Source organism: Pipistrellus kuhlii, unplaced genomic scaffold (assembly GCF_014108245.1).
Source record: "Pipistrellus kuhlii isolate mPipKuh1 unplaced genomic scaffold, mPipKuh1.p scaffold_m20_p_24, whole genome shotgun sequence".
NCBI lineage: Eukaryota > Metazoa > Chordata > Mammalia > Chiroptera > Vespertilionidae > Pipistrellus > Pipistrellus kuhlii.
In genome coordinates, this window is record NW_023425523.1 from 4340446 (window position 1) to 4352772 (window position 12327).

The 12327-nt window shown below is 65.4% G+C and overlaps 1 protein-coding gene across 1 annotated transcript; it reads right to left on the reverse strand.

Annotated features, from left to right (window-relative positions):
- Nucleotides 1-708: 708 nt before the first annotated feature.
- LOC118727185 (chymosin-like) lies at nt 709-10351 on the reverse strand. Its single transcript, XM_036452704.2, has 9 exons — nt 10196-10351; nt 7732-7879; nt 7346-7463; nt 6244-6362; nt 5396-5595; nt 3782-3895; nt 3079-3223; nt 1625-1723; nt 709-1001 (listed from the first exon to the last, which is right to left on the reverse strand). Exons 1-9 carry the CDS (start codon nt 10255-10257, stop codon nt 864-866), a joined length of 1143 nt encoding a protein of 380 aa, XP_036308597.1. The 5' UTR covers nt 10258-10351; the 3' UTR covers nt 709-863.
- Between the last annotated feature and the right edge of the window lie 1976 nt (nt 10352-12327).

Sequence of the window (12327 nt, forward strand, 5' to 3'; positions counted from 1 at the left end):
CCTCCCTGACCAGCACTGGCCCTGGCTTTCTGTCCTTGGGGGGAGCTGAGAGGGACCCCCAGAGGCACCTGTCACCAGGACCCCCTCCGCAGCTCCTGCTGGGACTGGACACACACACACACACACACACACACACACACACTCTGTGTCGTGCCAGGCGGGCCTGCCCTCAGTGAGCAGGGCGAGTGGGGTCAGGACGAGGGGGAGGGACTCAGGGGTGAAGGAGCCCTGTCCACTGCGCTGCCCCCTGTTGGGAACAGAGGGCTGTTCCCATGAGGTCAGCTTTGGAGTCAGACTGAGGATGGAGCTCTGGCCTGTGGTTCTCCCCCAAGGTCACGGTGACCCACAGACCTTCCCAGAAGCCCTCTGCTGGTGCCCCCGTCTCCTCCTCACAGACCCGGAGTCCCTCCATCCGGTCAGAGTCCTCTGCTCAGCCCCACATCCCAAGCCCTAGCTCCGGGGACCGCCTGCCCTCTGTGCCGTTCCCCGGGGAGACCAGCCCGGCAAGATCTGTCCTGCGTGGCCATTCACCCGTGAAAGTCATCCGCTGTCCCCAGCCCCACGTGACAGCCATACCATGACACCACACCGTGACACCACACCATGACAGACAGCCACACCTGTGATAGCCACATGGCACCACCCCATGACAGCCACACCGTGACACCACACCACGTGACAGCCACACCATGACAGTGCAGGACATCACCAAAGAGCCAGGCTTTGCAGGGAAGTGGGATTTATTGAGAACCGTCTGCCCAGAAACACGCCCCGTGTGTGCGCGGGCATGCATGTGTGTGTGCACGTGTGCGCGGGCATGCATGTGTGTGTGCACGTGTGCGCGGGCATGTGCGTGCCGGGGCTCAGATGGCCTTGGCCAGCCCCACGCGGTTGTTGGCCCGGTCGAAGACGCTGTAGTACTCGCGGATGAAGACGTCGCCCAGGATCCACTGCTCGGAGCTGTCGTCGCCCTCGAAGCCGCTGGAGCAGAAGCCGGAGTCCTGGGGAGGCAGACAGGGGTGACGAGGTGACCGAGGTGACGCGGGGCCTCCAGTGCGGCCCCCTCCCTCCCTCCCCCACGGCCCTCAGCTATTGTCCTGCCCTCCTGGAATCCCGGCCAAGGCAGGCAGACCGGCGTCCGGTTCCTCTCGCCCCACAGGGGAAGAAATGGACCCCAAAACATAGACGAGGGGCGTGACCCAAGGTCGGCTGGGGGCCCCTCACCCCGCTCCTCCTCACTTCCTCTCAGCCCCCCATCTTCCCACTCTCATGACCACCTGCCAGAGCAGCGCGGGGACCCGAGGCCTTGCTGGTTTGGGGCGCTTAGGATTAGGCCAAACCCAATCGCTGGGAATCCGGGTCCCCACAAACCCAGGCAGACCAGGCCCGTGGGCTGAGGACAGAGGCCCCCACGGAGGCCCTGCCTCCCCCTCCCCCAAACCCAGGCCTCTGTCCTCCCCAGTTTATCCCGGGACGAGGTGTAGAGTCACAGGGCCCCCTCAGCAGGGCCAGCTGGTCTACCACAGGCCCTGCATTCCCCCCACTTATCACCAACTCGCTGACTCCCAGGAGGGCGGAGGGCCTGGTAGGCCTGGGGCTGCCTCACCCCACCCGAGGCGCATACCTGGCTGATGTAGGCGGAGGGGGGCAGCGGGTACTTCTTGCCGTTGATCTGGAAGACCACGTTGGGCATGCTGCTCAGGCTCCCGCAGTTGATCTCAAATTGGAAAAACAACGAGCACGACAGACTCAGACACAGAGAAGCAGCTGAGGGTTGCCCGAGGGGTGGGTGGGGGCGGAGGGGAAGGTGAAAGGGGATGGAGAGGGACCAGCTCCGTTATGAGAAGGGAGTCGTGGGTGCCACACACAACAGAGAAAATGGCACACTCGGTTAAGCGTCAACCACGAACCAAGCGGTCCTGGCATCGATTCCCAGTCAGGGCACAGGCCCAGGTTGTGGGCTCCATCCCTAGTAGGGGGTGTGCAGGAGGCAGCTGATGGATGTTTCTCTCTCCCTAACTCTCTTTGAAATCAATAAAAAAAAGTATTTTTTTTTAAATGTCCTCAGGTGATTGACACAAAAAAAAATTTTTTTTAAGGGCGATAGGTGTGACCGGAAGCCGCAGAGCCAGTCCCAGGCTGAGATCCCTTCCTTGGAACTGAGCCACGCGGTGGTGAGGGGCCTGCTTTCTCAGCGGACACCGAGGAGGTCAGGCTGGGAGACTGGAGGTCAGGCTGAGGGACTGGAGGTCAGGCTGAGGGACTGGAGGTCAGGCTGAGGGACTGGAGGTCAGGCTGGGAGACTGGAGGTCAGGCTGAGGGACTGGAGGTCAGGCTGGGGGACTGGAGGTCAGGCTGGGGGTCAGGAGGTCAGGCTGAGGGACTGGAGGTCAGGCTGGGGGACTGGAGGTCAGGCTGAGGGACTGGAGGTCAGGCTGAGGGACTGGAGGTCAGGCTGGGGGACTGGAGGTCAGGCTGAGGGACTGGAGGTCAGGCTGGGGGACTGGAGGTCAGGCTGGGGACTGGAGGTCAGGCTGGGGGACTGGAGGTCAGGCTGGGAGACTGGAGGTCAGGCTGAGGGACTGGAGGTCAGGCTGGGAGACTGGAGGTCAGGCTGAGGGACTGGAGGTCAGGCTGAGGGACTGGAGGTCAGGCTGGGGACTGGAGGTCAGGCTGGGGGACTGGAGGTCAGGCTGAGGGACTGGAGGTCAGGCTGGGGGACAGGAGGTCAGGCTGGGGGACTGGAGGTCAGGCTGAGGGACTGGAGGTCAGGCTGGGAGACTGGAGGTCAGGCTGAGGGACTGGAGGTCAGGCTGGGGGACAGGAGGTCAGGCTGGGGGACTGGAGGTCAGGCTGGGGGACAGGAGGTCAGGCTGAGGGACTGGAGGTCAGGCTGGGGGACAGGAGGTCAGGCTGAGGGACTGGAGGTCAGGCTGGGGGACTGGAGGTCAGGCTGGGGGACTGGAGGCTCAGGTGGGGGGACAGGAGTTACCGTGAAGGCCTCCCGGGAAACCATGACATCTGTGGTCCCCCGCCATCTCCCTTGGCCATTTGGGAGGGGCGAGGGCCCGGCCTCACCATGCCATACTGGTCCTGGGTGGCGCCGACAGCCTTCTGGATGCTGAGGATGTCGCTGGTGGGCCCGACTAGCATGGAGGTGCCCGTGTCCAGGATGGCCTGGCAGCCGCCTTTACAAGCCACCACCACGCCGTCCACCGTCACGCTGCAGGGGGAGACCGGACGGCCGTGCTGCGCCTCCCACCCCAGTGCCCCTGGCCTCCCCCGCCAGGATCTGGGCAGGGAGGACGCCCAATCCCCATGCGCCCTTCCCAGGGACCCCTTCCTGGACTCCCCACGACTGCCTGAGCTCAGAGAAAGGACCCGAAACCATGTTCTCCCAGCTCAGCGGCTCAATCAGGACCACCCCACCGGCTGTGGGACAAACACCGAGATGGAGCAGCAGTCCCGTGTGTGCGGGGGGGGGGGGGGGGGGGGGGGGGGGGGGGATGTTCTGGAAGGCACTTCGCTCGCTGCCTGGAGACCGAGCTTTCTCTCCGCACCCGCCTCGCTGAGATACCCCAGACAGGCCGGCCTCCCTCAGCCAGGGCCTCGCAGGGAGTGAGCCCAGGAAGACCGCCATCTCGTTCACAAAGCAGAGGCCGGGCATGGCTGTCAAGGCCGTGGGCCTGCACGTGTCTAATTCAGACTTCTGGGGGCTGACCCTGAACCCCACGCCCCACCCCGGAGCGAGCCGCTGGCCGGCCCCGGCGCCCTCACCCACCTGTCCACGGTGAACTGCCAGTACTCCTGCACGGTGACGGGCACCCAGTGCAGCGAGCCGGTGTAGTAGGAGGGGTCGATGGCCCCCAGCGTGAGCATGCTCCCGGGGCCGTTCCTGAAACCAAGGATGGGCGTGTTTGGCACTCAGCGCCCGGGGGCCTCCCGGGCAAGCCGCCCCCAGGTCACAGGCTGCCGGGCTCTGCGGGGCCCCCCGCACCCCACTCCCCCTCACGAAGGAAGGCTGAGAGCACAGAGAGGGCCGTCCGCAGGGCCCGCACCTTTGGATTGGTCCCACCACCCCCGCCCGACCCCTCTGGTCCCCTGGGCTCTGTCCACGGCCAGGAGACACGGGCACACTCCTGCCACCGGCTTCCTGCCCACCGCCCCCGTCCCTGCCCTCCTCCAGCTCCCCCCACCCCCAGGCCCTAACACCACCGACCCTCTGTGTCACCGCCCCTCGGTGTCACCGTCCCTCTGTGTCACCGCCCCTCGGTGTCACCGCCCCTCGGTGTCACCGTCCCTCTGTGTCACCGTCCCTCGGTGTCACCATCCCTCTGTGTCACCGTCCCTCGGTGTCACCGTCCCTCTGTGTCACCGTCCCTCGGTGTCACCGTCCCTCAGTGTCACCGTCCCTCGGTGTCACCGTCCCTCGGTGTCACCGTCCCTCTGTGTCACCGTCCCTCGGTGTCACCGCCCCTCGGTGTCACCGTCCCTCTGTGTCACCGTCCCTCGGTGTCACCGTCCCTCGGTGTCACCGTCCCTCGGTGTCACCGTCCCTCGGTGTCACCATCCCTCTGTGTCACCATCCCTCAGTGTCACCGTCCCTCGGTGTCACCGTCCCTCGGTGTCACCGCCCCTCAGTGTCACCGCCCCTCAGTGTCACCGTCCCTCGGTGTCACCGTCCCTCTGTGTCACCGTCCCTCGGTGTCACCATCCCTCGGTGTCACCGGACGACGCCCACGCGTGCCTCGGCAAAGCCTCGGCCCCTCACACCCTCTGTGAGGCCTGCATCCCTGTCACCATTCAGCTTCCCACACACAGCCTCCCCGTCCGTGCCCGGCCCGCGCCCGTCATCACCATGTGTGCGGCGTCTGCTTCCCCCCATAAAGGTTAACTCCCAGGCTGACGTGTTAGCTGATCCCTCCCCACCTCCTGGCACAGCCCTGCGCACAGCAGGACCGACCATCTATCGAGTGAATAGGTGAATGAGTGAGTGAATGAATGAATGAGTGAATGAGTGAACAAACCAATGCACCCCTTGCCTGACTTCCCCTGACACCAGCCTTCCCCCTGTCCCTCTGTCCAGCTGCCCATCACTGGAGCCAGGAGCCACCCACTCCCAGGGTGAGCGTCCCTCCCTGCCTCAGTTTCCCAAATTGTGCGAGGAGAAGGCAGGACTCCTCTGGAGCCTGCTCTACAATTCCGCGGATCTCAGTGACGTCAGCAAAGGCCTGCGGAGGCCGCCTCTCCGGGGAGAAGGTAAGGCCCCTGCGTAGAGGTCGGGTCGGGGCTGCCTCGTAAACGGCAGAAACAAAGGTCCCCTGACTCAGGCTGCATCCGTGACGAGAGGTTGATGTGACTCCCCCTGGCCGGGCTGGAGCCGGCGGGCGCCTACCTGCTCATGTAGACGGAGAAGAGATCCTGGGCCACCAGGTGCTTGCTCATCATGTTGTCGAACACGGGCACCGAGTACTCGGAGGCCAGGGACGGGTAGCCCAGCCCCAGGATCCCGTCGAACTCCGAGTAGACGAAGGTGTCCCCGGGCTCCACGGTGCTCAGGCCCACGGTCTGCTGGGTGTCCACGATGTCGGAGACCTGCAGGGGGAGTGGTCTCCATGGGGCGGCGGCCAGAGGCAGCCCGGCCCGCCGCCCAGCTGCCGGCCCTCGGACACACGGCCACCCAGCTGCCGGCCTTGCTCTGTGAGCAGTTACATGAGCGTGACGAGAAGCAGCCCTCCCCGGCCCTGTGCTGCGGTGTTGAGGGAACCGGCTCAGTGGACAGGCGAGGACGGACAGAGAGGACACGGCAGAGGGTGCAGACAGCAGGGCTCTTGGTGCAGAAGTTGGGGCGGAGCCCAAAGAAAGGGGTGGGATGAGGGGTGCCCCCGGCCCCCTGCCGGCCTGCAGACCCCCGACCTCCCGGCTGCACCTCGCGTCTCCCAGGAATGGCTGTGGATGGACCGGAAAGACCTCCTGGGACGTGCCTCTCCCAGCCTCGACCTCCTCATGTTCATGGACCGACGGCGCCTGCGTCCCAGGCTACAGGGCCCTCCCTCGGAGCGTTTACCAGCACTCGCCCCTCCGGTCCCCTCACTCGTGTCCCCGGGCAGCCTGGTAACCCGCCCCCGTCCCTGAAAAGCCCACCGGGGACACGGCCCCGCCTCCTCTGAGCCACTCCGGGCGCCTGCTCCCTGGCTGTCCCGGCCTGTCCTCCCCACCATGGCCCCGGGCGGGCCCACTCACAACGACGGTGTCGGTGCCCAGGACGCCCTCCATGCTGCCTGTGCCGTACTGGATGGTCAGAGGTTTGCCCAGGTCCCGGAAGGTGGAGGACTTGGCCGGGTCGAAGCGGTGGTGTTTCTCTGGAACACAGAGGCCCGTCACAGGGGCCCGGGGTCTCCGCGCCCTCACCAGCGCCCAACCGTTCTCTCTTGAGCCCCGAGTTTGACCAACAAGACTAGCCCCACCCCACCCGCCGGCCCAGGAGAGGACGTGAGCATCGTCCTGCGAACCAGGAGGCCACGGCTCCATCCCTGTCAGGGCACAGGCCCGGGTTGTGGGCTCCGTCCCCAGTGGGGGGTGCGTGCAGGAGGCAGCTGGTTAATGATTCTCTCTCATCAATGATCTCTCTCTCTCTCTCTCTCTCTCTCTCTCTCTCTCTCTCTCTCTCTCTCTCTCCCCCTTCCTCTCTGACATCAATAAAAATCTATTTTAAAAAGAAAATGATCCTTTGCTGCTGGACTCACCTCTCTGAGCCCAGGGCTACCTGTGTGGCTTCTAAACAAAAATAAAGAGAAAAAACGCCCCCCGCCCCCACCCCTTGCGGCCGCCGGGCATCAGCTCTGCGACCTCAGGCCGGTGCCTCCTCCTCTGGCTGCTGCTTCCTCCGGTGAACGAGGGGGAAAACCACCACAGCCCGGGGCCGGCTGGGAAGCCGGTGACACATCCGTGTTTTCTCATGAGCGAGGGCCTCTCTCCTCCCTCGGCAGCACCCCGGCCTGTCCAGCCCCGGACACAGGACGGAAAACAGGGCCCAGGAGGGGCCGCCGCTGGCCTTGGCGTCGGGTGGAGACAAGACAAAACCCACAATCTCCACCGGCAGCCGTGGTTTTATGCGGTTTTAGGCGGTTTTAGGCGGTTTTAGGCGGTTCTGTACGGCAGCCCCAGAGGCGCACCCTCCGCCCACCGGCAGGGGCTGAGCGCGGGCCTGGGACTCGGGGAGGCCGAGGGTGTCAGCACCAGCCTCCTGCCGCCTCCCGGGGCCGCTGGCCAGCTGCCTGCCCCCCCGCCCCAGGCAGTGGCCAGGGTCCGAGCGGCGGGGACCGGGAGGGAGGCGGTCACTCACGGCAGGCCTTGCTCTTGCAGTAGACGGAGGGCACCCAGAGGTCGGAGGAGCCGGTGTCGAAGATCACAGTGAACTCCTGTGGCGGGGTCCCGATGGAGATCTTCCCGAAGTACTGGCACTGCGGGCGGGCGGGCGGGCGGTGAGGCGGCTCAGGGGGTGCGGGGGGGGCGAGGTGGGCTCAGGGGGGTGTGGGTGGGGGTGTGGGTGGGGGTGTGGGTGTGGGTGGGGGTGGGGGTGTGGGTGGGGGTGTGGGTGGGGGGGTGGGGGGGGTGGGGGGTGGGGGGGGGTGGGGGGGGGGGGGGGTGGGGGGGTGGGGGTGTGGTGTGTGGGGGGGGGGTTGGGGGGGTGGAGTGTCCGTGGCACCCTGTCGGGGGAGGGCCACTCACGTCCATGTAGTTGAAGAGGGGCTCATTGGCCACCTTGCCGGTCCGGTACTTGGCGCTGGCGGAATACTGGTGCGTCCTCAGGAAGTCGTCCAGGAGCCCGCGCTCCCGCAGGGCCTTCCGGATGGACTTGCCCTTGTGCAGAGGGATCCTGAGGGGGCGGAGGGGCGTGAGGAGGCGGAGCCTCCCCTGGGCTGCCCCGCCCCCAACACCTGGCCAGCCCTAACCCCAGCCTTCCCAGCCCTTTCTCAGAACCCAGAGTAAAAATCCATTTCCCGCCGAAGCCGGTTTGGCTCAGTGGTAGAGCGTCGGCCTGCGGACTGAAAGGTCCCAGGTTCGATTCCGGTCAAGGGCATGTACATTGGTTGCGGGCACATCCCCGGTGGGGAGTGTACAGGAGGCAGCTGGTTGATGTTTCTCTCTCATTGACGTTTCTATCGATAGCTCTCTATCCCTCTCTCCTCCTCTCTGTAAAAAATCAATAAAATATATAGTTTTTTAAAAATTCGTTTCCCAACCATTCACATATCAACACCCACCCTTTGTAAATGCCACTCCGTTTTCTAGTTCTCTCTCTCTCTCTGCGACGCTGGGGGAGACTCAGCAGGTGTCATTTATAACCGGCTGATGCGTTCCCCCTCTCTGAGATTTGAGAGTCTGGCTGTGCACCTACTCAGTGCCAGGCTCTCCCAGGGCCCGAGGCTACATAGTGCACAGGGCGCAGTCTCTCCCCGCCGGAGCGCCCCGGAGAGGAAGGCATCGCCCTGCACACCAGCAAATGAGGAACCCGCCTGCACTGGGCTCCCCGAGGGGCCTCAGCGGGTGTGTGTGGGGGGATCCCTCAGAGGTTTCAGCCAGAGCGTGGTCCCAGGGCGTGCCCCACAGGCTGCAGGAGCCGGGGGATGGCGGCAGGTGCCCAGGAAGAGAACCCAGATGGACAAACCCCAGAAGCGGCTCCTGGCGGCTCCCCGAAGCCTGGCTCCTCCTCCCTGCCCAGCCCCTCCCCCCACCCTGCCGTGGACCGGCCGGCGGCCTGACCCCTCGGCAGGTCCCTGCCCTTCCCGGCTCCGAGAGCCCCATGGTCCTCCCGTGGGGCTGACGGAAAACCGCTGGAGACTGCGGTGTGAACGCCTTGGAGAATAAAATGCAGCCGCATTAAGACCCGGAACGAGCTGAAACCGGATTGGCTCAGCGGTAGAACGTTGGCCTGAGGACTGAAAGGTCCCGGGTTCGATTCCGGTCAAGGGCATGTACCTTGGTTTCAGGCACATCCCCAGTGGGGGGTGTGCAAGAGGCAGCTGATGGATGATTCTCTCTCATCGACGTTTTTACCTCTCTATCCCTCTCCCTTCCTCTCTGTAAAAAAATCAATAAAATATATTAAAAAAAGAAAGAAAGAAAGAAGAAAGATCCCTGTTATTTAAAAAAAAAAAAATAGACCTGGAACGTAGGTGGTTTCTGAGTGTCGCTCCCGTCCTAGGATGCCACGGGGACAGCCTGCCTGAGAACTAGTGCCCCGTCGGGTGCCTCCCGCCCGCCCTCCGGTGTGACAGCTCAGGGTGAAAGGCTCTGACATGCCTCCCCACCCTTGTCCCTCAGGAGAGAAGGGGACGTAAGCCCTGAAGGAAGGAGAGCGGCCGTTCCCGGGGTCCCGGCTCCAGGCCCCCAAAGCTCCCTGCTCGCTCGCCTCTGGTTCCTAATCCACTCCGGTCCCCCCAGCAGCTGCCGCCTCTGCCCAGCTGCCCCGTCCCAGCCCGGGGCCCCTGAGAGCCTCCCTCAAAGGGGCCTGGAACCTGGAAACCCCAGACCGTGTGAGGTCCACCGTTCACGTTCACACGGGGCCAAGCTCCGGCTCCTCCCCTTCTCCCCTCCAGGCCTCAGGCAGCTCGGACACCCTCCCTGCACAGCAGTCTCCCCATCGGTCCGCTGCAGACACGGACATCTACCGGGGGGCCCTGCGAGGGCGGGGAGCCTGGCGGCAGGCAGCGCAGCGAACACCGGCTGTGATTTGGGAAGGAGAACCGGGGACTGCACCCCAGAGGGCCTGTGACATCAGAGGACTTGGTTTCGTGGAGCAAAGGCTTGCATGGCCCTTACAAAGCACCGGGCTCCGGCCAAAGCCTCTCGCAACACGGGGTCCTCTGCTCCTCTCCGACCCCAGGGGACGGAGACCCCGTCTCTGGCTTTGACACAGGCCAGGACCCGGCCACAGAGGTAAGTCTGTGCTGAAGCGGGGACCGAATCGGCCGTCTGATGGAGAAGCCCTGCCCTAGCGCCCTGGCCGCCCACCCCCTGGAGTGGCGCCCTCAGAGAAAGGACCCCAAAACGTGCGATAGTCAGGCTGACGGGGTGGGGGTCGGGGAGTAACTGCCTGGGAGCCGTCCGTTTCCTCCAAAGCCACCCCCCCGGCGGCCGAGGCCCAGGGAGAGAGCCACCCAGAGCGTCCCCGAGCGGCGCCGACACCCACCTGGTGATCCCAGAGGCATGGCACAGCGCGAGGGCTGCCAGCAGCACCACGAGGCTCCTCATGCTGAAGTCTGGGCGTCGGGCTGGTTGCTGCTGCCGGTGCCCGCGGCCCAGGCTTTATAGCGGGTGCGAGGCGCCCCCTGGCTGTGTGCCCAGGCCGCGGCGATAGCCCCGGCTCCCTCCCGGCCGCTCGGCAAACACCTTCAGATAGGCCCGGGGCCCCCAGCACCCACCGGACACAAGACTTCAAGGCCGCCGCCCCGATGTCCCCTCCAGACAGAATCTTAAGCTAACACAGGTGCCACCTGCAGGAACCTGGCTGGTGCCCCGTGTGACGGGCACAGAGAGGCCCGTTCCCAAGGCCCCCTCTGCTGCCCTCGCCACCTCCCCGGCCCCGGGCCTGTCCAGGGGTCTCCCAGCCCAGGGGACGCGCACTCGGCCCCGAAGGCAGAGCGTCTGACCTGTTACCTGACCCACCACAGTCCCTGCACCCCCAGGCTGGGCCCGGGGTGCCCTGTGAGGAGGGGCTGGGGAGAGGAGGGGGAGATGCTGGATCCCATGAGCAGCTGGGAGGACAGGACAGGGAGGTAGCCCGGGAGGCAGGCATGTGTCACACACAGAGGGAAGGAGCGGGCGGGGAGGTGAGACCCCGAGTCTGAGCCCACACAGGGGCCCCGCTCCCAGGAGCTCAGGGGCAGGGGCTGTGATGGAGGAAGGCTCTCTCCCGCAGCCTGGGGGTCCGGGGGAAGGAAAGCAAAGCCTGCAGCTCCCAGCCAGAGGCCAGGATGGGGCCAGGTGAGGCAGGGGCCCTGGGACCACGCCCCCTCCCTGCAGGACAGACACCTGGAAGAGGGCAGTGTGGGCCCGGAGCGGAGAGGGCAGGCTGGGCAGCCAGAGGGGTGGGCACATGGGGGCCGGGCACGGGGGTGCTGGGAGGGGGGCAGCCGGGAGGTCTCCGGAATTTGGCTTGTAAGGGCCTCGGGAAGGGGCCCGGGGCCTGTCAGCACAGGGCCTCAGTGGGTTAGGGCGGGAGTGAGGGGGACACGGGCCTGGTTCTCAGCATGGCAATGCCCACCACACCCCTTCCCAGAGGCCAGCACGCTGCCACCCTCAGGCCCAGGATGCGGCCAGGAGTGTGTCCGCCTGTCTCCACGACTCTCTCCCTTTGCCAAAGCCAGGGGAGCAGCCAGAAAGACGCCACGCAGGACAGCTGGTTTCCTGTTTCCGCCCCGAGGACGCTGCCCGGGCCCAGAGGCCCTGCGTCTAAGCGGTGTTTCCAGGCATGGCGCATAGTAGCTGCTCAATAAACGCGTGGCTACGCCAGTGGGCGGATGAAGGGGGTTCCCACCGCTCTGGAGGCCTGCGTGTCACATCCCGCACAGGAGGCGAAGGAGGCACAGAGGTCAGAGGGCTCGCCCACAATGAGGAAGAGTCTGGATGGTCCAAGACCCCTCGCCCCTCCCCCCCCGGGGCCAGGCATGAGTTCACAACACCAAGCCTGGGGCAGCTCTGCTCCTAGCTCACGGCCCGGCCTCTGGCAGCACTCGGGACCCCGGAGGCCGGGACCCTCTGGGGTCAGCACCGTCGGACGGGAGCCCCCTCCGTGTCACCAGGGGGGCCCAGGCTGACCCCACAGCAAACACGCCTGGACGGCGAGCCGGGGGAGTGAGGCTCAGCGCCCGCCCCCTGCAAGGTGACCCTCCAAACCGGGAACAAAGGCCCCCTGGCATGGGTGGCTCTTTCCAACCACATCAAAGTGCGCGCTATCGGGAGCGCGGCCCGGGCTGCCCAGCACGTTCACATTGTGTAACCACTGGGGGGGGAGGAGGGGGGCCAAGACTTGCAAACGCTTTTAGGAAAGTGTGATAAGAGGCCATTGCTGGCCACCCAGCGCCAGGCGGGGACGGCTCCTGGCTCCTCGTGTCTGGGACCGAGCCACGAAAGCGGCAAAACATAACCACGGGCCAGGACAAGCCCTCCTGGGCACCGGCCTGGGGTCTCCAGGACATGACCAGCCCCGTGCCCCAAGCATCCTCTAGGCCAGTGGTCGGCAAACTCATTAGCCCACAGAGCCCAGTAGCCACAGCACAACGGTGGACATGCCTTTGGAGAGCCACATTTTTAAAACTTTTA